We start from the raw sequence: 23,617 nt of genomic DNA on the forward strand, positions 1-23,617 counted from the left end.
CTATGCAGTGCGTGACATCACCAGCCAAAGAGACAACCACTGGCTATTAAACGTGGCTGGGGCACACCGGCGATACGCTTTTGCTTTGTATCGAGACTACGGCGTTCTTGGCCTACGCGCTCGCTCTACGCACGCAGCGATACGCTGGAAGCTAGCGTATAACAGCTACGCTGTAATATATTGCCACGCAGCCTGCATTCAAGTACCACGCAGATCGCTTTGGACAGCGCAAGCGTCGCAACGAAGTGAAACACCAAATGCGTCTATCGCGGCAAGCCAACACCACCTAGACAAGCGCAGCCGGAGTGCGCCTGTCAGCCCTGCACGAGCACGAGCTCCCACCGAGGAGCTGCCCACCAATGAGAAACTACCACGTATGGTTTGATCGAGGGAGGCCGCAAGCGGTGTTCGAAGACAGTGGCACGCTACAGAGGACTACTCCCTTCGCTGCGCAAGGGACGGAGTGATCTGCTTCACTTCTGGTAAATATTTTGTTTTTATAATTTAAACTCGTATTGGCTAAAGTCGCTACAACACGAAGATGCCAAGGGAAAGCGAAATGTGTTTTGCAGTGCAGAGATTTTAATCATTCAAATCAGATGCCAGCAGTCCATGGAGCTTTCATGCTGACCGAAACTTGCGTGCTCAGGACTATATTTGCGTGCTCTAGACCGAGAGCGGGAGCATGACCAACGATATGAAAATTTCCTCAAATAACGAGGTCCTATGTGTCAGCTGTCCACTCAGTATCTTATAGACGAGTCGCAGTAACAAAAATCAAGAATACACAAGCACTAAAGCCAACATTTGTACACATGCGATCATGTTCTCAGACCAGAATAACATATGATACACGAGTAAACTGCGTTCAGAAAAAACTGCGTCAATGGATATAGCATGCAAGACACAAAATGGTTGCAACCGAGGACAAAAACGTCATAGAAAGAACACATCGGGGTCCACAGAACACGAGGTGGAAAAGGGGCGTCCACGGTCCTTGACCACTTCCACTGCGTGCTGTCATCCAAAAAAATTACACTTTTTGGGGGGGTTCATCTTCGCCTTGTCCGAGCAGCTGAACGCTCCTGCGAATATTGCCGAATTGCGGGCAATCTTGTTACAGTTGATTGTGAACGCACTCTGGGAACTGGGTACTGTGCAGGCCATATAACACAGAGTCATGAAGAACACCTTGATAGGAGGAAGATCCTTGGCTAAGCCCTGGACATGACTGCTCTCAGTACCTTCCAGCGCAGCGTATGCGATTTCTAGTGCCGGCAACTCTGGAGATGCGCTGTCGACCCCATCGCCTATCGGGCAGCCAGTCTTGTCGTAGTAGGCTTCCACTTTGTCGTCGGAAAGAGCAGAGTCGACAACTGTACCGTTTGGGGGCCAACCAATAATGCGGAGTTCGTGTAGGACCTTAGCGAGATTCCAGGCCAATAAAAAGCCGAGGCCACCATAGAACATGGCCTTGGTTCCTCTCTTGTAGTACAGTGGTGCTTTTAGCATGTACATTGGTACAGCCACACTCTGCAAGGCGTATCTGTAGACAGGGTAAGAAGGGGGATTGTTTTGTGGTAAGCTCAACGCATCGTAATATTCCCGTGATTGGTTCATGTGGCGCACCTTCTCCATGGCGGAGTAAATGGCCCTGCGAGTGCCAATCCAGAAGTCCGCGAAATTTGACTCTCCCTGGTCTGGGTACTGCTCGTAAATTTCCTCCAGCCGCTTGTCCGTCTGCAACTTCTCAGCCGGCCAGGCTTCCAGCTTCAGCGACGTCAACTTCTCACAAGCGAGCCGCTTCTTATCGTTGTCGAACCACTTGGAGTTGTTAATTTTGTTGACAGCAGCCAACACCAGCTTCTTGAAGCCTCCAACCACGGTCTGCTGCTCTTCCGAGGTCATGTGAGAGGCAATGTCGAGCGAGAGAACGAGCACCTTATACGATGATTCTACGTGAGCAGCGCAGAAGAACGATCGGTAGGCGTTCACCTTGGACGTCTCGCCGAAGTGTCTCAACAGCATTTTAGGGTTAGCAACGGGCCCGTAAAGCTGCACGAAACTCCAGGCAGTGTGGCTGAGGAGCTGTCCCTTGGTGTAATCCAGGAAGAGCCTGTCGATGACCTCCAGCAGCCGTTCATTGGTGAGGAGCACGTCATCGCTAGCAGACAACTCTGGACTTAATCGGATGTTCTTCTGCACTGAGGTGATCCACGTGGATGACGTTATATGTTGCGCACGATCACCGATACTTTTCAGCGGAAAGGAGGCCTGAATTTGCGTGCGCGCAAAGATCAATAGACACAGGCTGTTCAGCACAATGTAGTCCATATTGTCGGTCTCCATGATGGTATCTTCAATTGTAGTACGGTTCACCTGAGGGGTGTTGTCAGTGCGCATGTCGCTATAAAAGCCCATCCAGTACGCATTGTAGCTGCCACTTTCCTTCACGGTTTCATACTGGTTCAATAGAATAGGCAGGACCGTTGCCGGTTCGAGCACTAAAAGCCATTTACCTGATACCGGCAGCTCAAGCACCCGTACCACGAACCACAGGTGCACTTGCCACTTGTAGGACAGTGCCAGGTGGACGTCGAGGGCGCTCAAGTCATCGCGAGGCGGGTCCGGCCAATTGAGCCCCATGTCTCGCATGAGCGCTCGGAAGTGTTCAAGGTACAGACCCGCATCGTCATTTGCCCTCATGCAGGACTGGTACATGTCGAGGGCCTTGGTGCCCACGGGGAGCTTCATTCTTCCCAGATGGAGCAAGGTCCCGAAGTTCGCGAGTCGCGCGAGGGCCACCTCGTCGACCGGGGTCTTTACATGCTCTCTGTATGCCGCCGAGTGCCACCAGGCGGAGCAGACGTACGCGGAAAAGTCCTCGCACGGGTCGAGACTCTTGTTCAGGTGACTGGTGAGCAGTTCGGCGTGGTGGACGCAGTCCCACGTCTCGCAGTAGCGAAGTGTCCCTCCGTCATGGCGCGGCGAAGCCCTGTAGGCCACCACGATGACAGTGACGACGAACGCTAACACCAGCAAAGCCACAAAGACGCCGATATTTCGGAGCACCGATCCTCTCGTGGGTGGTGGAGGCACTAACTGCAAGTGCGTAGATGGGGAGAAGACATTTTACAGTTTTAGGTTTCGTTCTTCCACTGTCAGGACATGTTTTTTTCTCCATTCTGCGCCTGCGATAAGACTGTGTGTCATGCGGTGTGTCGCACCAGCGTACATCCCAATCTAGGTAACTATAGAGAAGGTTCGGGGAAACACGCTTTGCTACCTTTCATGCTCCTAATATTTTGCTGTATGATTTTCTTTGCATTAATCACCTGGCGCACGAGCCATCAAGCTTTACAAAATAAGGAACTCTAATATAACTTGACCGCAAGGACCGTTAACATGGAGTATTCGATACAACGGCCAGTAGCCGCGAATATGCCGCGATCAACCAGACGCACGCGACGCGATGACAGAATATGCGCACTTTTAAGTCTCGAGAGGTGCATGTGCAAGGGCACCTCACCGACTCTAGAGCTGAAAAACGAACAACTACTCTCTGCAACAGTTCAAGGATAGACATACAATAACCCGTTGCACGTATGTTACGTTCAGACTTGACTCGCCTCCTATTTCGATCGTGGCCAGAGCTGTGACGGGGCCTCTAGGCCCGTCGCCTTTCGATATTGCGGCTATATCGGAGCTCAAATCTTAGTAACGCCAGCTAAGAAGTTTCCCAAACGCATTACTTAAGACCTCTCAGGAAAACACGAAAACTTGCCACTCGTCGTCACGACAGCACGTTCGCTGTGCACCCTCCAGTGCGATCCCACATACCAGCATGGCGCCGGACGATAGACGGCGCTGTGGTCACGTACGGACTAAAGCCGGACGTACTGGCTAAAACCCCTCAAACTACACGCTTTGAAGAATGCCGCCTCCTGACCATGGCTAGATAGATAGATAGATAGATAGATATAGATAGATAGATAGATATAGATAGATAGATAGATAGATAGATAGATAGATAGATAGATAGATAGATAGATAGATAGATAGATAGATAGATAGATAGATAGATAGATAGATAGATAGATAGATAGATAGATAGATAGATAGATAGATAGATAGATAGATAGATAGATAGATAGATAGATAGATACTGCCAAAGTGGCAAATGTTCGCCAAGAAATGCTTCGCATTTAAAAAGAATTCATCCGCCAGCGCTGTATCGCTAGCCTCCAAAGAAATGACCAACTCTGGAACGTCGATCGGCACTTAAGGGTGAGTACCGCTCGTTACAAAACGAAGTAGCGCCACTTACTGGCATAGTAAGTTTCTCGCACGTTATCTACACACATCCACCCCTCATCATCATCATCATCAGCCTATTTTTATGTCCACTGCAGGACGAAGGCCTCTCCCTGCGCGCTAGCTGATTCCAACTTGCACCTGCAATTTTCCTAACTTCATCGTCCCACCTAGTTTTCTGCCGTCCTCGATTGCGCTTCCCTTCTCTTGGTATCCATTCTGTGACTCTAATGGTCCATCGGTTATCCATCCTACGCATTACATGGCCTGCCCAGCTCCATTTCTTCCTCTTAATGTCAACTAGTATATCGGCTATCGCCGTTTGCTCTCTGATCCATACCGCTCTCTTCCTGTCTCTTAACGTTAGGCCTAACATTTTTCGTTCCATCGCTCTTTGTGTGGTCCTTAACTTGTTCTCGAGATTCTTTGTTAACCTCCAAGTTTCTGCCCCATATGTTAGCGCCGGTAGAATGCAATGATTGTACACTTTTCTTTTCAACGAAAGTGGTAAGCTCCCAGTCAGGATTTGGTAATACCTGCCGTATGCACTCCAAGCCAATTTTATTCTTCTATAAATTTCCTTCTCCCTACTAAAGACATCCACCCCTACTCGCAGGCAAACCTACGCCCACTCTATCGACAACGTATCAATAATACATGAATGGGCGCACACTTGAATCAATGTGCCGAAGCATGAGTTGGAAGCTGAACGTTTCGTGGCGGTCCACAGAGTAAGCGAGGGACTAGCGATAATACGTCTTTGCTACAAGCTACCGCAAAATACAGAACATTTTGATTCCAAGCCTTGTGCGCAGCAAGAACTAATCTATCGCAACAGAACACGCCCGCGAGCGATTAGGCTGAAAATAAACAATCAGATAGTGGCCGCACCGAGGAACTTTACTGAGTCAGAAACACGACAAGTCGCTGCTTTAAAATGTTTGCCAAATAAAGAACGAAGCGCTCACTGATCTTTATTACATTCATAAGCGGAAAGTTTGGACAGCTTGGAATACATTTCTAGCCCCGATTTTAGTAGAAGCACCGTATACGCTTCTCGCGCCTTTTGGACAAGTCGTAATGCGCTCTGAAAGCACTTACATATGTCCTCTAAAGCTGTGGCCAAAGCTTCGTGCCGTCCACAAAGTCACCGTCTACGATATCCGTCGAAACGGAAATCTGCTGCGCCGCACCGGCGTCACGCGCTTGCATTGTAAACACGGAGGCAGCTGAGGCAAACAATGGACGCGTCACCACGTGATCAAACATGGCAGCGCCCCCGGGATCGCTGGGAAAAGGGTCAATAGCCACCTAGCGGGCGCTTTCAGAAGTACACTCGGGACGCAGCAGCAGACGACAACGCTTTGCAGCAAGGATAGCTGAAGTTCGCGGCTGCGGTTTCCCCTTCGTTCGGATGCCAGACCGCTACTTCACCGGTGGCAGCTGATAGACCGCGCAGACCTCTTTGAGAGCAGACTCGATGTTACCGAAGTATGGGACAACCCAGTCCGCATACGTGTCAGGTGCGCCCCGCAGACAAGCGCAACGAAGCTCAGTTATACGAAGTGAATGAAGCTCGTACGTGTTAAGTTGCCGCTTCGGTCTTTTGACTAATGTGATGTCTCAACTGTTTTTTTATTGCTATTCGCGACTCCAGCAATTCATACGACACCTAGCGGCGAGCGCCGGAAACCTCACACGGAGGTCGGAGCGTTGGAGCAGACGCTCCGTCCGTAGCGCGAGGCCCCGCGACTTTCCAATTGCTAGAAGGTACAGCGGGGGCATGGCACTGCGGGTCACGTGACTTCCGCTTAACACGTGTTGTCATGGCAATCGTGGAGCTCGTCCGTAGACTTCGTACTGCGATCGGGTGCGCTTCTATAGTACGATACGATGGAGCTCCTATCTACGAAACTCTGCACGGCCGTGGAATTATGCTGCGTTTTGCAGTTTTGCGGCGCCGAAGAGCCACATGGATTGCGAATCTTATCATAAGCTACGACAACGGCAATAGTTGTGTTCTCAACATCTTTCTCGGTAAAGTAGTTTTTTGTTCAGGCGAGGGCCGGTTTGTTGTTTGTGTGAAGAGAACGCGATCCTGTTGATTGTACTATGTTTGCAGTAAAGCGCTACAGCGAACTTCAGGAAGCTTGCGTTGAGGTTGTTACTGCCATCGTGCTGCAACGTGCAGTTTCATGTGATGGCCGGCGTGGTAATGCAGTTTATGATGCGAATGTCGCCGCGGTACTCAAGCTTTGCTTGATTAAATCTGTTATATCGGATAGATGCGGCGCACAACGTGGAACTACCGCGTATGGTACATCAGCGAAAATCGGTACATGGGAGTTTCAGGTACTCCCGGGTATATTTTACTGACGTTATACCCGGGAGTACCTGAAACTCCGATGTACCGATTTTCGCTGATGTACCATACGCGGTAGTTCCACGTTGTGCGCCGCATCTATCCGATATAACAGATAAAATACGTGTCACTCTTCTATATATACGTGTCACACACACATGTGTGCGTGCGTGCGTGCGTGCGTGCGTGCGTGCGTGCGTGCGTGCGTGCGTGCGTGCGTGCGTGCGTGCGTGCGTGCGTGCGTGCGTGCGTGTGCGTGTGCGTGTGCGTGTGCGTGTGCGTGTGCGTGTGTGTGTGTGTGTGTGTGTGTGTGTGTGTGCTAACCACCTTTCTTGGAACCTCCAAATTGACGACATATATTCTTCTGCATTCCGCAAACTAGGCTACCTGCAACACAAACCTATCAATTCTCCTTCAAATGTTAAGCTACTCAGTTACTTTACTCTTATCCGGCCAAAAACTTCAATATGCTTGCATTACATGGGACCCGCGTACTAAACTCAACATTAACAAACTTGAGAGAAACCAGAGAAAGTCTGTACGTTTTATTTATCCTAAGCAAAAACGTTCTGACTGCCGCTCAGAATTATTGCTGGCTAAAAATATTCCAAAGAATACGGAAATACCGCTTAGACTTTCTACGTCAATTAGTCAACCACAACTAGCCCTCTACCCTTCACTATATGTATCCCCCCTGTCCACAAGACCTACGTGACACCATCGCCCCGACTCACTAACGCCTTATTATGCTAGGAGCCTAGGACAGCCACGTATAAGTTTCCTTCTTTCCACGCACCATTTCAGACTTGAATTCCCTTTCCACACCATATCTGCCGCATAATTGGGTGACTGTATTTCTGGTTATGTGCATCTAGCTTCTTTCTTCTCTTGCTTGTTTTGTACATCTTCTTCTTTTGTATATGATCTTGTATGCCCGTCCTGCAAGGGCCACATTGTGATCTGCAGTCTGCACTGAATTTAAAAAAAAATAAAAAAAAGATAATACTGCCGCTACAGCTATATTCGTGAAATATTCTAACACATTGCTATCACATTCACTGCTTAACCCTTATGGCGAAACTGTGATATTTAAAAAAAATTATATCCTTGCCGTAATACTGTTTCTGTACCTCAATAATAGGCGCACTTCTTTAGGTCAGACATATGTCAAAGCACTACGCACGGCACGATGCCTGCACACATTGTAGTGATCTTGCTACCGATGAATACATGTGACACCGTCGAATAAGTGCCCTCAAGGTCACCTCAAGAAGAAAAAAATTAAATTATGGGGTTTTACGTGCCAAAACCACGATCTGATTTTGAGGCACGCCGTAGTGGGGGACTCCGGAAATTTCTACCACCTGGGGTTCTTTAACGTGCACCTAAATCTAAGTACACGGGTGTTTTCGCATTTCGCCCCCATCGAAATGCGGCCGCTGTGGCCGGGATGCGATCCCGACCTCGCGCTCAGCAGCCCAACACCATAGCCACTGAGCAACCAGGGCGGGTCACCTCACGAAGAGTAATTGCGATTTTGATAATAGACTAGTCAAGGAAGTATCAAACGCACGGGTGAATGAAAGTGCGAGTTAGCGCTGCACCGCCGATGCAATTCCGCCGCGTACGTCTACGAACTGCCCTTCCCGCTGCAGCCTTCGCAATTTGAAATTCCCTTAGCTATCTGCTTGGAATCGTACAACGCGAAAGTCTTAGAAACTTCTGAGCATTTTTTTTTTCTCGGATGGTTCGCAAGAGAGAAGCCACACGACATATTTAAAGGTGGAGGGGGAGATAGAGAGAGGATATAAACTTTATACAAAAGAGCACGCGAGCATAAGTAGCTCCTCCGCTCTGCAGTGGGTGGTCCCCTGAGTCTAGGAGTCCAGCGGCCTTAGCTGCCCTTCTCGCTCGGTTGACCAGGTTGAGCTGGTCCGTCGAGTCGGAGCTGCACAGCGCTGCCTCTCATTGCCTTGTGGTGGGGTGTGTTATGGGTGTCAGCTCTGGTGTGCTTGCGCAAGCCCAAACCATGTGGTAAAACATTGCACATTGATCGCAGTGTGGACATTTATAAGAACACAGCGCAGGGTCTAGTAGAGACACAAGAGCAACGCTGGCGAAGGTAAATGGGCACTGGCGGCAAGACTAGGTTTAGTCCTTTGCAGCTTAGGAATTGAGCTCCTACGCCGCGAAAGATAAGAAAGAATTCAATTGAGTTCCAAATGCGCACGCAAAAATGAACTCAACAGGGAAATAAAGCACTCTGAGTGGTAAGTTTGCTCAGACATCATCAAGGTGCAAAGACTTCACAAACATGACGCGAATATTTCCGCGAAACTCGAACAGCACTAGTATATGCAGCAGCTATAGCAGAAATTCTCGCACTGAGCGACTTCTATGTATTCTAACGCATTTCCCAAGCAACCACAATATCGAAGATGTTCCCTGGTGAAAAAAAATAAAGCTGTTAAAAGAATCACTTGACTATAATCATTCGGGCAAAACGCAGCGTGATTTAAAGGGACAGAGAACTGCTTCAGAACATAAATTGAGATAACCCTGCTGATGGGAAGATCGTCTATCGTATTGGCTAGAACGGGCCCAATTTTTCTCATTAAACGTGGATTTATATTTTTAATTCTTCACTAAAAGTCGCGAAAAATTATCTTTGGCGCCCCACGCGGCAATAACATGAACGTACTCATGAGGTCTACCAGGTGACCTTCTAGTAGTGTACGCTGTTCCTGGTCTTTTTATTAATATTGAAATGCAGTAACATTTCTTTCTATTATAAGCTTTTTCCAACTTACAATGCGCAGATAAGCCTTCGTTTGTAGTGAGCAGAAAAGTGGCGCTGCCTTCGCCTTTGTTTTCGGTGAGTTGGCTTGGCTCGTCTATCGACAGAATAACGACGCCGGGGGCCAGCCAGCCATGACTTAGGTGTTTACTTGGGGGGAAAATGCGATACAACTATAAGAAAAGCCTGTACAACAACGCAAACCTTTAAACGTGGTTTGAAAGGTAACATTATAGGTGGTTAACCACAGTTGCACTCCCTCCAGTGAAAGCAGGACGATACGCGGCTTTCACAATTTGCGAGGTGGGCTATCGGCATCGCTATCACTTCTCAACGTTGCTGGAGGAGGGACTGTATATTTTTAGAGGCTGCTCAGATCGAAAAATTCTGCTTACAAAATATCCACGCATTCTTGAAAGTAACTGCTGCAGGTGTAAACACTACCGAGAGTGAGCTTTTCGTTGCGTAATAAAAAACTGGGTATATAAAACTCGGTTGTCAGTCCCTTTAAACCCCTTACAAACGAGGCAAAGCGAAAATCTGGTACTTGCTCGCACAGCTGGTGCGACGATTTAACGGGCCGGATAAAACCAACAAAATCAGTCCTTGCAAGTCTCAGCACCTTTAACACACAACACGATGCACTCGTACAGTCATGCACCCTAGCTACAGCAACACGGCAAAGAAGCAGCAAATGGCATTCAGAACTTACGCGAAATGCATGTAACCAGAATATACTGCACTGCGGATAAACCGACAAAACATGGGTAAGCCGTGATCAACATCGTGGCGTAGCCGTGCAAACATGATCGAGTGAAACAAATACTGAGATCACAAAAGAAAACGTGAGAAAAAAAAAATACCTCGCCGAACGGCGGCGATCCATGGCTGCCGTAGCTGCCGCTCATGCGGCCTCGAGGCGAATGATTAGGATCGTGCCGGCGGGCATTTTTGCAAGCTATTTGAGCACCCCACCGTGTCACAATTGTTCTTCTACATGATTTAAATACTTGGCCACCACAGACATGCGACAAGTGCTGCTTATTTTGCCCATGAGACGTAAATCGAACAGAAAAGCATGAGCAACGACGCAGAAAACTACGGCGGACGGCTCTCTACTTTGCCGAGTGCACTTAGCAAGGCCGTAACCAACGGTGCGTCCGTCGGCGCGCACTACGCGTATAGCTTGTGAACGATCATGTAGGTACTCTAAAAATGTTCATGTTAATAGGCGCGTCATACAGCTGCTGAAGCCGACTGCACTCTCCATGAATGCGTGCGGAGAGTCCAGTCCGACAAGGGTTCCCATTTTCACGTGCCCCGCGATATGCTGCCTCTAAACAAAGGTAACAGCCGTAGTCTTTCCGGCTGCTGAATTATTTTCGTAAGGTGTAAAGACCCAAAACTGGGGGACCCTATCACCCAGGCTCACAAAAGAACTCGGAAGGTGTATAAAGCAGTTTGGGCTTCTGGGTTTCAAGTTGCTTGGGGTCGCTGTCCCTATAATTCCCTAATATGAACACACAAACCAGGTGCTGTGTTCATATGCTCATCTTTTGTCCTCGTTGCGGCTACGCTATAGTATATCAAGATGGCTTAACAACGAACTCGCATCGCAGCCGTATTAGACGACGCATGGCGTCGTTACTATAACGAAAGTAAGCGCAACCACCGCGAAAGATAACTCCTCAGACAACGACAGAGTTAATGCTCACCGTGTGATCATCGTCTATTCTCAAGATTTCTTTTCTCGCGATTATTTTTCATGTGGCCGACTCATTAAGACGATATGCAAGACCTGCAAGTGCGCTTCTCGACACACCTCGTTTGACCTAATCAAGATGGTGGACCTCGGACTAAGATTGCAATTACTTATAATCAAAGTGTCAACGTGCGGGCCGGTGAAATCATTCCTGTCACCCTCCGTTTCACGCACCATCAAAGCTTTCAAAATGTGTGTCCCAGCTTTTAAAGAAAATGCTACAAGCAAGAGCGCGGCCATTTTGATTATGGAGAGTTAGGCTTGTGGGAAAGCCTGCTTACATCGTTTTCTACATCGTCCATTATTTCCAATAATGCGCTTGTGGTTCTGCGTCATCTCTCTGTGTTGTGTCTGTTAGCGCACCACTGATAATGGCACTCTGCGAAATGCGCATGTGCCGCAAACGGTTAAAAGCCGACCGCCGCTTGCTAGCAGCAAGCTTTTCCATAAACATGGGTCATAAGCAAGTCCATAAGCATGGGTCAGTAAACGTCGTTCTACCGGGAACTTGTCTGCTCCTTCGTCACAGCTGATGCAAACAGAACACCCTGAATATCTCACCATTGCGTTGCAGGGAAGCTCACGCCCTGCAGGAGCGAACGCCAGAGGATGCGTGGCCACCGGCTGGTGCACGTTGCCCGCCAGTGCGGCAGCCCTGGTGTGTGGTCTGCCGCCCAAGGTAGAGGCGCTTGCGTGGCTGCTTGACCGCTGGACCACGGACACTGCCGGCGTCATAGTGCTTCTCTCGTACTCTGAACGGATCGTGGACGCGCCTGCAGCCGCCCTGGTGGCGGATTCTGGAGGTAGCTTGGTGTCGCGCAGCCACGTTCCCCACCTCTTTTGAGCCACTGGGATCGACGCATTGACGCTGGACGAAAAATCTGCCACTGACGTTGATTGGATGAGGCAGCTGCTGCCGAGATGGCCTGACGACGGGCGCGATGGCAGCGATACTGCGCACGAGGCCAAAGCTGATCAGCAAGGGATGTGAACACTTGACGCAAGTTATTTAGTCGGTCAACCGTTTCATTCATTTATTGTTTTTTTTTACACTACAGAAAGAGCTGGCAGGCTTGCCGTACGTGCAACCAGAGACCAGGTGAAGGTTCGATAAGTAAAGCACAAGCAAAACATAGCGCTGCGACAAAGATTGAAATGAAAAAGACACATGCAAAGAGGTGAACTCCAGGTACTGAACGCAGAAGTAACTTTACAAAATACACTATAGCTTAGAGCACTGCACGGCCCGTTTTTACGTTTGGCTGCCCGCCCGAGCCCGACCAAACTTTCTACGGCGATAGCCGGCCCGGGCCCGGCACAAAATGTACTTTACCCGCCTGGCCCAGCCCACCACCCCTTTACCTTAGGCCCGAGCCCGGCCCAAGCCCGGCTCGAAACCGGCCCGAACCCTGCCCGAGACCGAAAAAGATCCCGGAGCGGCATTAAAAAAATAAAATAAACAAGAGAATGAAATCAATTGATTCTTAAGGCATACATACATGTCATATGCAATTATGAACACCATTTGAGCGGTCTGAACGCAAATACCAGCGCGCGAAGTATTACGAATGACGTTGCCGAGCAGTGTCGCCAGCAGTTTCCAACGGTGCGACCTTGATGCGCCCCAATCCACTTCTATTGCAGCGCCGCCACAGTATTTTTCCACGTCGGGCGCCTGACTGCGAAGCATGCGCCGCCACAGCCGCTCGTCCCACTCAACCGTACCTAGTACAATATATAGCCGAAGCGCAACCACGACCGGTCGTGTGCGTAGCGCATGGATGGAGTAAATGGAGCAAGCTTCGCGTTCCCCCATGGTGCAGCGTAATACGCTGCTGCTAGGCAGCCGGTTGAGAACATGCGTGCGATCATGGATAGACGCAGTGCCACTTTCAGCCGCGTGCCGAATTATCTTACCAGTAATCGTATTACTAAATCGCCTTTGAAGAATCAGCAAGTCGCGAACGCGCTTGCACCGCGCCGAAAGCTTTAATTACATTGATTTAGGTAAGGAGTACAATAGCATCCTTTGGTTTGAGGCGACTTCGGTCTTTCTGAACTTTTGCATTCGGTTCAAACAGCTCAAAATACGACGGAAGAAGAAAAGGCAAGTACACAGGAGTATAGCACTGCTAGCACTGCTAGGTTGCAGCTGCGCCGGGGCAACAGGTTCTTCAGAGTCGAGACGCGCGAGGATAATTCGCTGCACGTTACATGCACCACTAGAAAGCCCGAGCCCGTGATGTGCTCTACTATAGATAACGATGGTGTATAGTGTTTAGTGGCGCAAGAGCCAGGTATGGCCAAAGAGCGCCAAGAAATGGTATTGAGCGGTCGATGGATTGATGAATAGCGGTAAGTAAAATACAGTTGCAATCAATCATTTAGAAAAGAAAATGCAGGTCAACATTAATAGCATGTTGTGGTACGTGTAACGATAATCCACATGCAACGTAATGAAAAATATTGAGCTATAGTAATTCGAAAATATAGTTTTTTGACTGTGTAACATTGACTTTAATGAAACAACCAACAGGAATATTAGGCGTGGTGAATATGTCGACACAAATTTCATTGCGATAAGTATAACAAGTCCACTGCGTGAATAATAGCTAAAGCACTAAATTCTGTGACATTACTCAACATTATCGAATGCAAAGGCGTGAGTATCCACCGCCTCACCACAAGCTCAATCGGGCCCAGTCCGTTCAATGGCGGCAGCTACAAACACGAACATACACGAACCCTGTCATCATGAACCATATATACCCCGAATTATATACAACCAATCTATGCCAGTATTGTAACACCAGAGCCACACTAGATCACATCCTGTGGGCATGTCCAGCATTAATCAGCAATACTGGGGTCGCGGCCTCCAATGAGGGCCTGCAGGCGCGTTGGGGGACTGCGCTGCTCAGTTCAGGCCTGGACCAGCAACTGTGGGCTATCCAGCAGGCCGAGGAAGCTGCCGGGAGACACGGTCTCTCCGCTGGCTCCTAAGTGGGAACCCAGCCCAGCAATCTGCCGGAAATAAATAAAGTTCTTCTCTCTCATTATGAACACAAGTCGAACACTGAAGTGGTTATGGCGTCTCGCTGCTGAGCGCAAGGTCGGGGGTTCAATTCCAACGACCGCATTATGATGGGAGCGAAATGCAAAGACGCTAGCGTACTTATATTTAAGCGCTCGATAAAGCCGATCAAAAATATTTCGGAGCTTTTCACTACGGTGTCTAAGTCTCATAGACCCAGTATCGTTTTGGTACGTTACAGTCCACGCATAAACAGAGATGCTTAGAAGTTCCACAAGGGTGCGTGCGGATAAGCTGAGTAATACAATGTGTTTCAGCAAGAAGATTTCATATGAGTACTTTCAAATAGATATATGCTTCAGATTTAAGTTCAGTGACGCAGTGCAGTCTGTCTAACGGGAGTCGCTGATTGTTACGATGTGGTCAAGCGGTACGTTTTCCCTATCGAGCGCTACTGAAGATCTTAGTCAGCGGTATGTAAACAGCTGCAGACAATAAGTAACGATGGGAGATGGCCAGAGCATCTCTGCGGCTGCTGACCAACCGCCACCTCGTTTCGACAAGAGAATACGAGACGAGACAACCTTTTCGACTTGTCGTTCCTTTATGTGTTAAATAACATTCTATAAAACGTAGACTCTAAGCCCTAGAAAAAATACTGACGAACATTCGCGCTATATAGATAATTTACTATGATAATAGCTACTTTCGGTTTTTGTACCCAGGAGTAGATGCACATGGCGCCATGATACACTGGTTCGGTCTGTTCGTGCTATCACTGCTGATACCGCGCGCGCGCGTGTGAGTGTGTGTGCGTGTGTGTTGACCTAGTATATAGTGTGGTCGCGACAACGTACTGACACACTATAGAGCAGGTTAGGTGTGTGGGGAAGCCTGCTTACGTATTTTTGTAAATCGTGCATTCTTTCAAATGAAGAGGTTAATGGATTCGCGACATCTCCTCGCATCCCACTGTTTCCACTGTTCTGTGACTTCGCCAAATAGAGGCCAACTACCTTGAAATAGCTACTAATAGGCTTAGCAGGGCGATTTGATGCATGAACTGGGCATTAGGACGGCTTTGAGTGGTGCGTTCCGTGAAAAATCAAATACTATATTATAACAAAACTCAGGAGGCGTTGGCGAACATTGGGCATGGCAACGCTACACAACATAAGACAGATGACGACAGCCCTGTTTTTCTTATTTTCTGCCTTCGTCTGTGTACCATACCATCATGAATGTTCGCCAACTAGAGTTTGTGGGGTCGGGGTGCGCTCCGGCGCTGTGTGGGCGTTCCCCTGATCCGTCGTCTCCACGCCTCTCCCGTTCCACCCGCGCCGGTTGTCGGGAGCGGCTTTTAAGCGAAGCTTTATTGACCCTTTTTGCGGAGATCCCGTGGGCGCTGCCATGTTTGATCACGTGGTGACGCGTCCATTGCTTGCCTCAACTGCCTCCGTTGCCTCCTTGTTTTCAATGGAAGTGTATGACGCCTGCGCGGCTTAGAAAACCTCTGTTTTCGGAGATATCGTAGACGGTGACTAGGTGGACGACACGAAGCTTTGATCACAGCTTCAGAGAACATGCAAAAGCGATTTCGGAGCTGATTAAGCTATGTACAAGCGGCGCAAGCAGCGTATATGGTGCTTGTTCTAAACGCGGGGCTAAATATGTATTCCAAACTATCCAAGCTTTCCGATTATGAATTCAGTCAGGATTAGTGTGTTTTGCTCTTTGTTCTTTATTCGGCAAATATTTTGAAGCAGTGGCTTGTCAGTTTCTGACTCAGTGAAGTTCCTCGGTGCGGCCACTATGTGATTATTTTCTGCCTAATCATTCGCCGGTGTGCTCAGTTCCGATAGATTTGTTCTTGCTGCGCACAAGGCTTGCAACGTAGCTGTTTTGTACATTGTAATACCTTGTAGCAAATATATATTACAGCTAGTAACTCGCTTATTCTTGTGGACCGTCACGAAACATTCAGCTTCGACCATTGGTGCGCCATAGGTGTAGTCCGTCATTTATTGTGTGTATACAGTGCGCATATATTCAAGTGTGCGCCCGTTCACTTATTCTTGATACGTCGGCGATAGAGTGGGCGTAAGTTTTCCTTCCATTTGGAACAGATGTGTATAGATAACGTGCGCGAAACTTACTATGACAGGAAGCGGCGCTACTCCCTTTGTCATTGTTTAACGAGTGGTAATCACTCTTCCTGACGTTCTGGGGATGAAGCCCTTTCTTTGAAGGTTAGCGATACAAGGCTGGTGGATGAGCAAATTTCTGTATCCTCGAGGAAAGCCGTACATCACGAAGTGCCGGTAACACGTTCGGACAGTTGCTGCAGCGGTCCGCGAACTTGGCCACAGGGATTCATTCTATTCCTTAATTACATGCCAGTCACTATTTTTGCAGCCAACTATTGCACACGTCTTCAATCCACATGATTCAATCTAGCATGATTGGAGCACAGTGTGTGAGCGAAAACTCAGTTGCATTTCTGACAGCTGATCGCACAGAAGCAAGGTAGGAGCTGTAATGGTTTCGTATTCGTGCGCGGTCGCTGAGGAGAGGTATGGCGCGCCGCCATGAGCGCCATCTCGTTTCTCTAAAACAAACTGCTCCGCGAAAAGGGTCAATAGGCTCACAAGTTTCGGCGGCGGTGGTGGTGGTGGTGTCACGCTGAAAAATGGGCCGATCCTGGCGGTAGTGTAGAAAGGGTCCAAGCTCAATGGCACATACCAGGGACAAAAAAAGAGAGAAGGAAAGAACGAAAGAGAAAGAGAGAGAGAAAGCTAAAGGAAGAGAGAGAGGGGGGAAGAAAGTGAGATAGAAAGAGAGAGACAAAGAAAGAAAGAGAGAGAGAAAAGAAAGAGAGAAATAAAGAAAGAAAATCACCAGCCCTTCCTCTGTCGAGAAAATGGGGGTAAGCAAAGGTTGTCTTGTGTGTGCTTCATCTGCTACTTTCCTTTCCCTTTCCTACTACTTTTCGTTCCCTTTCGTGGTACTTTTGGTTCCCTTTCCTTATACTTTTGTTTCCCTTTAGTGCAACTTTTCCTTCCGTTGCGTTGTACGTTTCCTTCCCTCGATGCATACATTTAATAAACGTTTATGTTTCATTACCGTGACATGTCAGGAACTTTACGTTACTTGACGAAGGTCAGATACATACACGACCAACGTTACTATAACCAACTCAGTTTCGCAGCTCCGCATATTGGCCAACGTAAGCGTGTGGGCCACGCGGTGGTCACGCGAACTAACGGCGCTGCGGTCGAGCCTGCAGCTACCGGTTGGCTTGGTATTGCACACGCGTTCGCTCGTCTGCGTCGATTTATTATGGCCAAGTCCTTATGTGTCTCATCTCTTAGTAGACCTTCAACGTCCTCGAGCGAAAACCGTGTCGTCGAAGTGAAATCGGTGTAATATAATTCACTTACTATACCGCCCCAGCATCGTGCCTTACCCATATACAAACGCTCACGCAACAATTATGACGCTGGTCAGCGTCGTCATCGTGTTAATCAAGAGAGGCACTCGAACTCACGACCTTCGGTGGGAGTCGCACCCACGACCTTTGGTGTTAATTAGGGCGACGGTAATTAAGGCACAGCTAATTAAGGTAGCGTCAATCAAGCCCCTCGAACCAGCGACCTTTGTTCGGAAAAAAAGTAAGAAGTAACAACGCATTCGAATGGGAATGTCAAGTAATTTAATGAATGTATCTTACTACACCACTGAAAACCTATACGGCCTTCGTAATTAAAGTTCATGGTTTTCACTATGAGTGACAGTTTCGCAAGCGCAGCACGAATCTTAAGGGCGACGTGAACGCTTCGATTTCAACACCTATGCTATACTGCGAAGCTACTCCGACATTAATTGTGACTGGATGCGCCCGGCACATAAGGCAGTTCATAATCGATTATGCGGGAGGGGGATAAAAATAGGAAAGCTAATGAGGGAAGAAGCAAGGAAATAGAAAACTACGAGATAGCATGAAAAAGCTTTAAAAAATATTGTTTATTCGGCCATATGCAAATGGAGAGTTCCCTTATCCTATACAGGGTATAATTGCCGCGCGACTGGCCGCTGCAGGCACTTTCCGTATATTCGCGGGCTTCGTTCACGCTCGGAAAAAGACTTTTATGTAGCCCGTATTGAGCAACAGAAAACTGTATCGGGAGTTTTTCATGCTGCTTTACAATTTTCTGATTTATACTTTTATTCCAATATTTTAGAAGTTGATTAATTAATTAAGACTAATTATGTATTTAGGCGGAATGCACAAAATAATCTGAGTATCTCGAAGCGACGGCAAACAACATTACCTTGATTCTGTCCAGCTACGTGGTATTTGCATATCTTTAAGTCTTGGTGCATGATAGTCGGGACACCCTGTATAAGCTATGCACTTCCTTGGAGAAAGTTACAGTAGTATTGCGCGCTGGCCCACCCCCAAGTTGGCCGCCGTCCAAATTTGGAGTTGGCCAGCCCCCCAATTTTATTCGGCTCACCCCTACTATAAGCTTCTCCATGCATTTTCTACGGAACGCTATGTATCCCTATAGTATTCCCTCTGATCAATTTTTTACTTGTTCTTTATCTCTTCTAAAGCTACCCATCATCTACATTTATATTATAATGATTAAAAATTGTAAGTTCGCAAATACGCATATTTGTGCAGATGCAAGGCATTACACTTTTCACTTGATGGACCTGTGGCACTCGCGAAAGAATGCTTAGGCATTGGGTTGGGGGGGGGGGGGGGGGGCTTAGCTGACGACTTGTACCCGCTTGTTCAACCCGGTGCCAAACACGTCAGCATATCGCATGCTCGACACATTTCTGCCACACACAGGCGTCACACCTCCGCACAGGCGCGGATCCAGGAGGGATGTCCGGATGTCCTGACCCCCCCCCCCCCCCCCCTCCGATTTCTGCATCGCCCCCTCGCTGACAGGGGGATGGCCCTATCGCAAAAAAAAAAAAAAAAATGGCCACCAGCATTCTTAAAAAGTATTTTTCGCGAGTACCAGTGGTATCAGCCATGTAGAAGTAAAGCTAGCTCGCTCACAAGCTTAGTTGTATTCCGTAGGAGTGTGGTGTCGCGAAGTTGCCGTAGTTATTTTTTCTCATGAACACCTTGGACCTCCTGGCGCCTGCCGTACCTTACTCGTCCCGTTGGTGGCGTCGAATGAACGAGGGGACGTCCCTTTTGCCAAACACGCCGAGGTCCGCTCGAGCGCCTTCGCGCCTGATTAACTTAGTTTCCCCTTGGGGTGTCAACGGTTGCCTCATTGGCTGTCATCGGTTCCGCGACCAACCTGCTTAATGAAAGAGATATCTTGCTGAAGTGTTCATATATAAATAATAACTAAAAGCTAAACTAAGAACTACGCATAGGCAACTTTTTTAAACTGTAGCACTCATTGTGATCACAGTTACACGTTGACAATATCCAGTACGAGCACAGTACCGTTCGTACGCTACAAGTTTTTCATTGTAACTTCGCAGTTTTATTGTCGTACATTAAGCATAGGAGGCTAAAGCCCACCGGATTCGTTTATCTGAGTGGGCGTTTTCGCGGAGCGGGGCGAAGCCTCGAGCCGCGGCTGCGAAGTGGGGGAGCGTGACGTCAGCGGCCAGCGCCAGCGCGCGGGCCTAGGATGGCGTCGCGTGGTTAGAGAAACGGGAGCAGATGCGCGCCTTGTGTAAAAGGATGACGTCGCGTGGGAAACAAAACATGAAGACGCTGGCTCGCGCTCTCGCCTACTACGCCACATCGTTATTCTTGTAGGTGGCGTCGTGAGTCTTCATACGCGGTGATTTGCATATCGTAAACAACCAGCGCAGTGGTTGCTGCGTTGGAGCGGACCGTTACGCCCGTATTCAAGAACGTTCCTCTAGTCAACACACCACCACGACTCAAGAGAGAAGATGGCACCGCCATCCCTCCACAGAAGTGGTCACTGAGCTTCATGATCATTCATGGGAATTCATGAGAATTGTCGCGTCTTTATTCTCGATTATTCTGCGCAGTACGACAATTGAAGTTTGGAGTCTGATATCTCGGAGCACGGACACGCTAGAATAATTCTTCCGACTGATACTCTGTAGAAACTCGATTGTCTCTAAGTTTTCAATACAAACATACCCACTTACTGCAGTGAACAAAAAATAATTTTTCAATTTTAGTTAATTGGTCTGCTCACAGCGATAATTATCATCTCACTTTGTGCCCCCTTAGCCACATAACTTATTTGCACAGGTGGTCTTCGCATGCCTCCCAGTGCCTAACTTTAAGAAAACCATAAAGCTTAGTTTTTAACACCCTGTATTATCAGGCGCAGCCGCCAAGCACATGGCTGTATTGGGTAACGTCCTTTTCCTATAAGCTCGGAGAAACCGATACCTGGCTTCGCTACAGGTCTTCTTCCTCTTTCTGGGGTTTTACGTGCCAAAACCAGTCCTGATTATGAGGCACGCCGTAGTGGAAGGCTCCGGATTAATTTTGACCACCTGGGGTTTTTTAACCTGCACTACAACGCAAGAACACGGGCGTTTTTGCATTTCGCCTCCATCGAAATGCGGCCGCCGCGGCCGGTATTTGATCCCGCGATCTCGTGCTCAACGCCTGAGCTGACTGAGCCACCATGGAGGGCTACAGGTGTTGCTTTAGCTGTATAAAACGCGGTTTATCGTGAGGAAAAACGGTAAATTTCGGTAAATAAGAAAGGCTACTATCATCATCATCATCATTGACAGAAGCTGACCCCCCCTCCCCCCCCCCCCCTCAGAAAAAACCTGGATCCGCCCCTGCCTCCGCAGTCCATAGCGAGCACTCAAACCTCCGAACGAACTTCTGCAGCACCACAACAACCACACGGGACGCAGCCGCAGCACAGGCGCGCCATCGGAAGCGCTGCCGGTAGCGCTGCTGGTGGCGCGACTCGATCGCAGCGCCGTTAGTTCTCGCGACCGCCGCGGAGCCCATGTTTTCAGCGGAGCTGTGAAACTAAACTGACTTGGTTCATAGCCTCCTATTACTTAGTATATAGGAGGCTATGAAGTGTATATAAGGCTATGGTTGGTTCTATAAACGTTGCACACGACAAGCTTCGCTTACCCCCATTTTCTCGACAGGGGAAGGGCTGGTGAATTTTTTCCACGAACCGGTTTGCCGCGGCGGCACGAGATCTCTCCGGGACAACACTCGGTACGTACCGGCTTTGCCTCCCGTCCGCCGGCCCATTTTGTTTGGTCATGGCTCGGACTTCAGCTCGTTTGCGGTGCATTGCACCTACGTCGAACGCGTACGTTGTGTTGCTCCTTTTCCGAACGCTAAGCCGAAGAGCTGTGCCTAGCTCTTGCGCGTGGTCGTACTACACCGAGCCGCACTTATCGAAGGTCCAAGGCGAGGGAGGTTGCCCTTGCTTTGGTCATCGCAAGAGTACGCAGTACAGCCGCGGGCACAATTTTGACGCGGTAGCGTTAAGGGCCCCGTGTGGCAGAAAATCCGGCGTCGGCGTTAAGCATCGGCGTCTGGCGGAAATAATCATGCCAAACCACATCACCCCGAACCACCGCGACCACATAGGCCCTCCGCGTGGCCCAAGCCGTTAGTGAACGAAAATTGAATTTTTCAAAGTAAATTCCGTCAGAAAAATCGCAAAGTACGACTTAACCACAACCTGCCGGCGTGATAGCGTCGGATTGTAATTTGAATGTACGAGAAAAAAGCCTGATAAGCAGCCAGGGATCTTTGAATGCTATCGCGTTCCACTCTTAAAGGCGAAGCTTAAGCGTCCTCTAATTCTGATGGTGTGTCGATGGTGCGGTTCTAGGCAACATTGAGGGGAATGTTGAAAACCGAGCCTTTCTAAATTTTGGACACGCGCGCGCCTTGGGGCAAAAGCAAACAAATAATAAAATAATAAAAAAATGTCCTAGGGCCTTCACATTTTGATATAAGACGGCTTAAATTGCTCCTGTAAAAATGTCTTCCCAGCAATGCATTTGTGTTTAAAAAGAAGCCGACTTTAAGGGGATGAGTGTAAGCTTGGTCTTTGTATAAGCTGGCTGTCCCGCGTTGTGTGTTGCAGTGAAGCCTACTCAAAGAAAAATGTGATGCGAACGGAGCCCGATAACGCTATCGCATTCCACTCTTAAAGGCGAAGCTTAGGCGTCCTCCAAATTTTCCCTCTCCCCGTATCGCGGGGGACCAGCTAGCGGCGCCCATTCTTGTGTTTTATACGAGTGACGTCACGCTCGTCCGCCTACAATCTTCGTTAAAGCGTAATCGTGAACACTTAGCGTTCGATAAGTGCATGTTCAAGCCATTGCTCTTGTCAGACAATAATAACTATTAAGTTGAATTAGGCGATTCTTGGGTATTTTTGTTCTATTTTAAGAAAATTTCTGTGCACTGTACACCATGTTGCTGCAAAACAAAAATGTCCATTTCGGTACATGGACGGTACATTAGCCGCGATGACTACAGGGCCTAACAATGTTTCGAGTTTGTATAGTGGGCTTCTTGGCAGAAATAAAATTTAAGAAAGAAAGAAAGTAGGAAAGTTTCCCACCTGCGGATCCGCGCCTCGTCGAGTCTTCTCCCTCGTCGACACGCTCTTCCACCGTGTTCGACGACACATGCCTCTGTTCTTCCACAGTTGGTGGGGAACACTGCTTGCTAAGGTCCTCTTCGCCGCTAGGACATTTATCTGGCTGAAATGTTTTCATGTTCGCACTGCGTGGCGATAAAGACAAACGTTTGAATAAACCACAAGGAAATGTATCTGGTGATACGTTCGTTGATTAGGGAGCCTCAATTGGTGACGTTATGAGAAGCTGTTAACTTACATTCCAGCATTAGCTACCCGTGCCCGGTTTTGACGTCTGTTCGGGAGTCGTCGAGGGTTTATCGATAAACAGTTAATGTTCCGTTGCGTTCTAAAGAAACTGAACTCTCAACAAAAAAGAATTCCGAAAATTCTCCCACACGAAATCGCTCCGAACACGCGAGTATTACAAACTAAAATTCACCAAAACTTACGAACCGCCGCCGCAGTTTAGCGCGGAATTCAAAAACGGTGAAGTGGGGCGTTCATTTTCTCTGCAATAGATATACCAACCTTTTCCCGCCAAATAAACGGCACCCGAACCTTGAAAGAATGCTTCACTAATCTAAGCTTATTTAGTGTTGCCTCACTTGTAGCTCACTTGTTCGACACCACCGCGGGAGCTCATATATCACGTTCTTCAGAGGGACGATGTGCATGCGCCGCAGTAGTATTGACTGACTTGTCGAGTTATGCGCCTTGCATGTATATCGAGCAGAGGTAA

At 48.4% G+C, this 23,617-nt stretch overlaps 1 protein-coding gene across 1 annotated transcript; it reads right to left on the reverse strand.

The window, feature by feature from the left end:
* Window positions 1-918: 918 nt before the first annotated feature.
* Window positions 919-23,014, reverse strand: LOC119449085 (uncharacterized). Its single transcript, XM_049666638.1, has 3 exons — window positions 22,858-23,014; window positions 11,797-12,188; window positions 919-3,102 (listed from the first exon to the last, which is right to left on the reverse strand). Exons 1-3 carry the CDS (start codon window positions 23,012-23,014, stop codon window positions 1,021-1,023), a joined length of 2,631 nt encoding a protein of 876 aa, XP_049522595.1. The 3' UTR covers window positions 919-1,020.
* Window positions 23,015-23,617: the final 603 nt, after the last annotated feature.

Source organism: Dermacentor silvarum, chromosome 4 (assembly GCF_013339745.2).
Source record: "Dermacentor silvarum isolate Dsil-2018 chromosome 4, BIME_Dsil_1.4, whole genome shotgun sequence".
Classification (NCBI taxonomy): domain Eukaryota; kingdom Metazoa; phylum Arthropoda; class Arachnida; order Ixodida; family Ixodidae; genus Dermacentor; species Dermacentor silvarum.

Coding starts and splice junctions, on each gene's coding strand:
- LOC119449085 (XM_049666638.1), bottom strand. CDS start 23,014: ATGAAAACATTTCAGCCAGATAAATGTCCTAGCGGCGAAGAGGACCTT. Junction 12,189..22,857: donor GACGAGGCGCGGATCCGCAG/GTGGGAAACTTT, acceptor CCTCGTGCGCAG/TATCGCTGCCATCGCGCCCG. Junction 3,103..11,796: donor AGCTTCCCTGCAACGCAATG/GTGAGATATTCA, acceptor ACGCACTTGCAG/TTAGTGCCTCCACCACCCAC.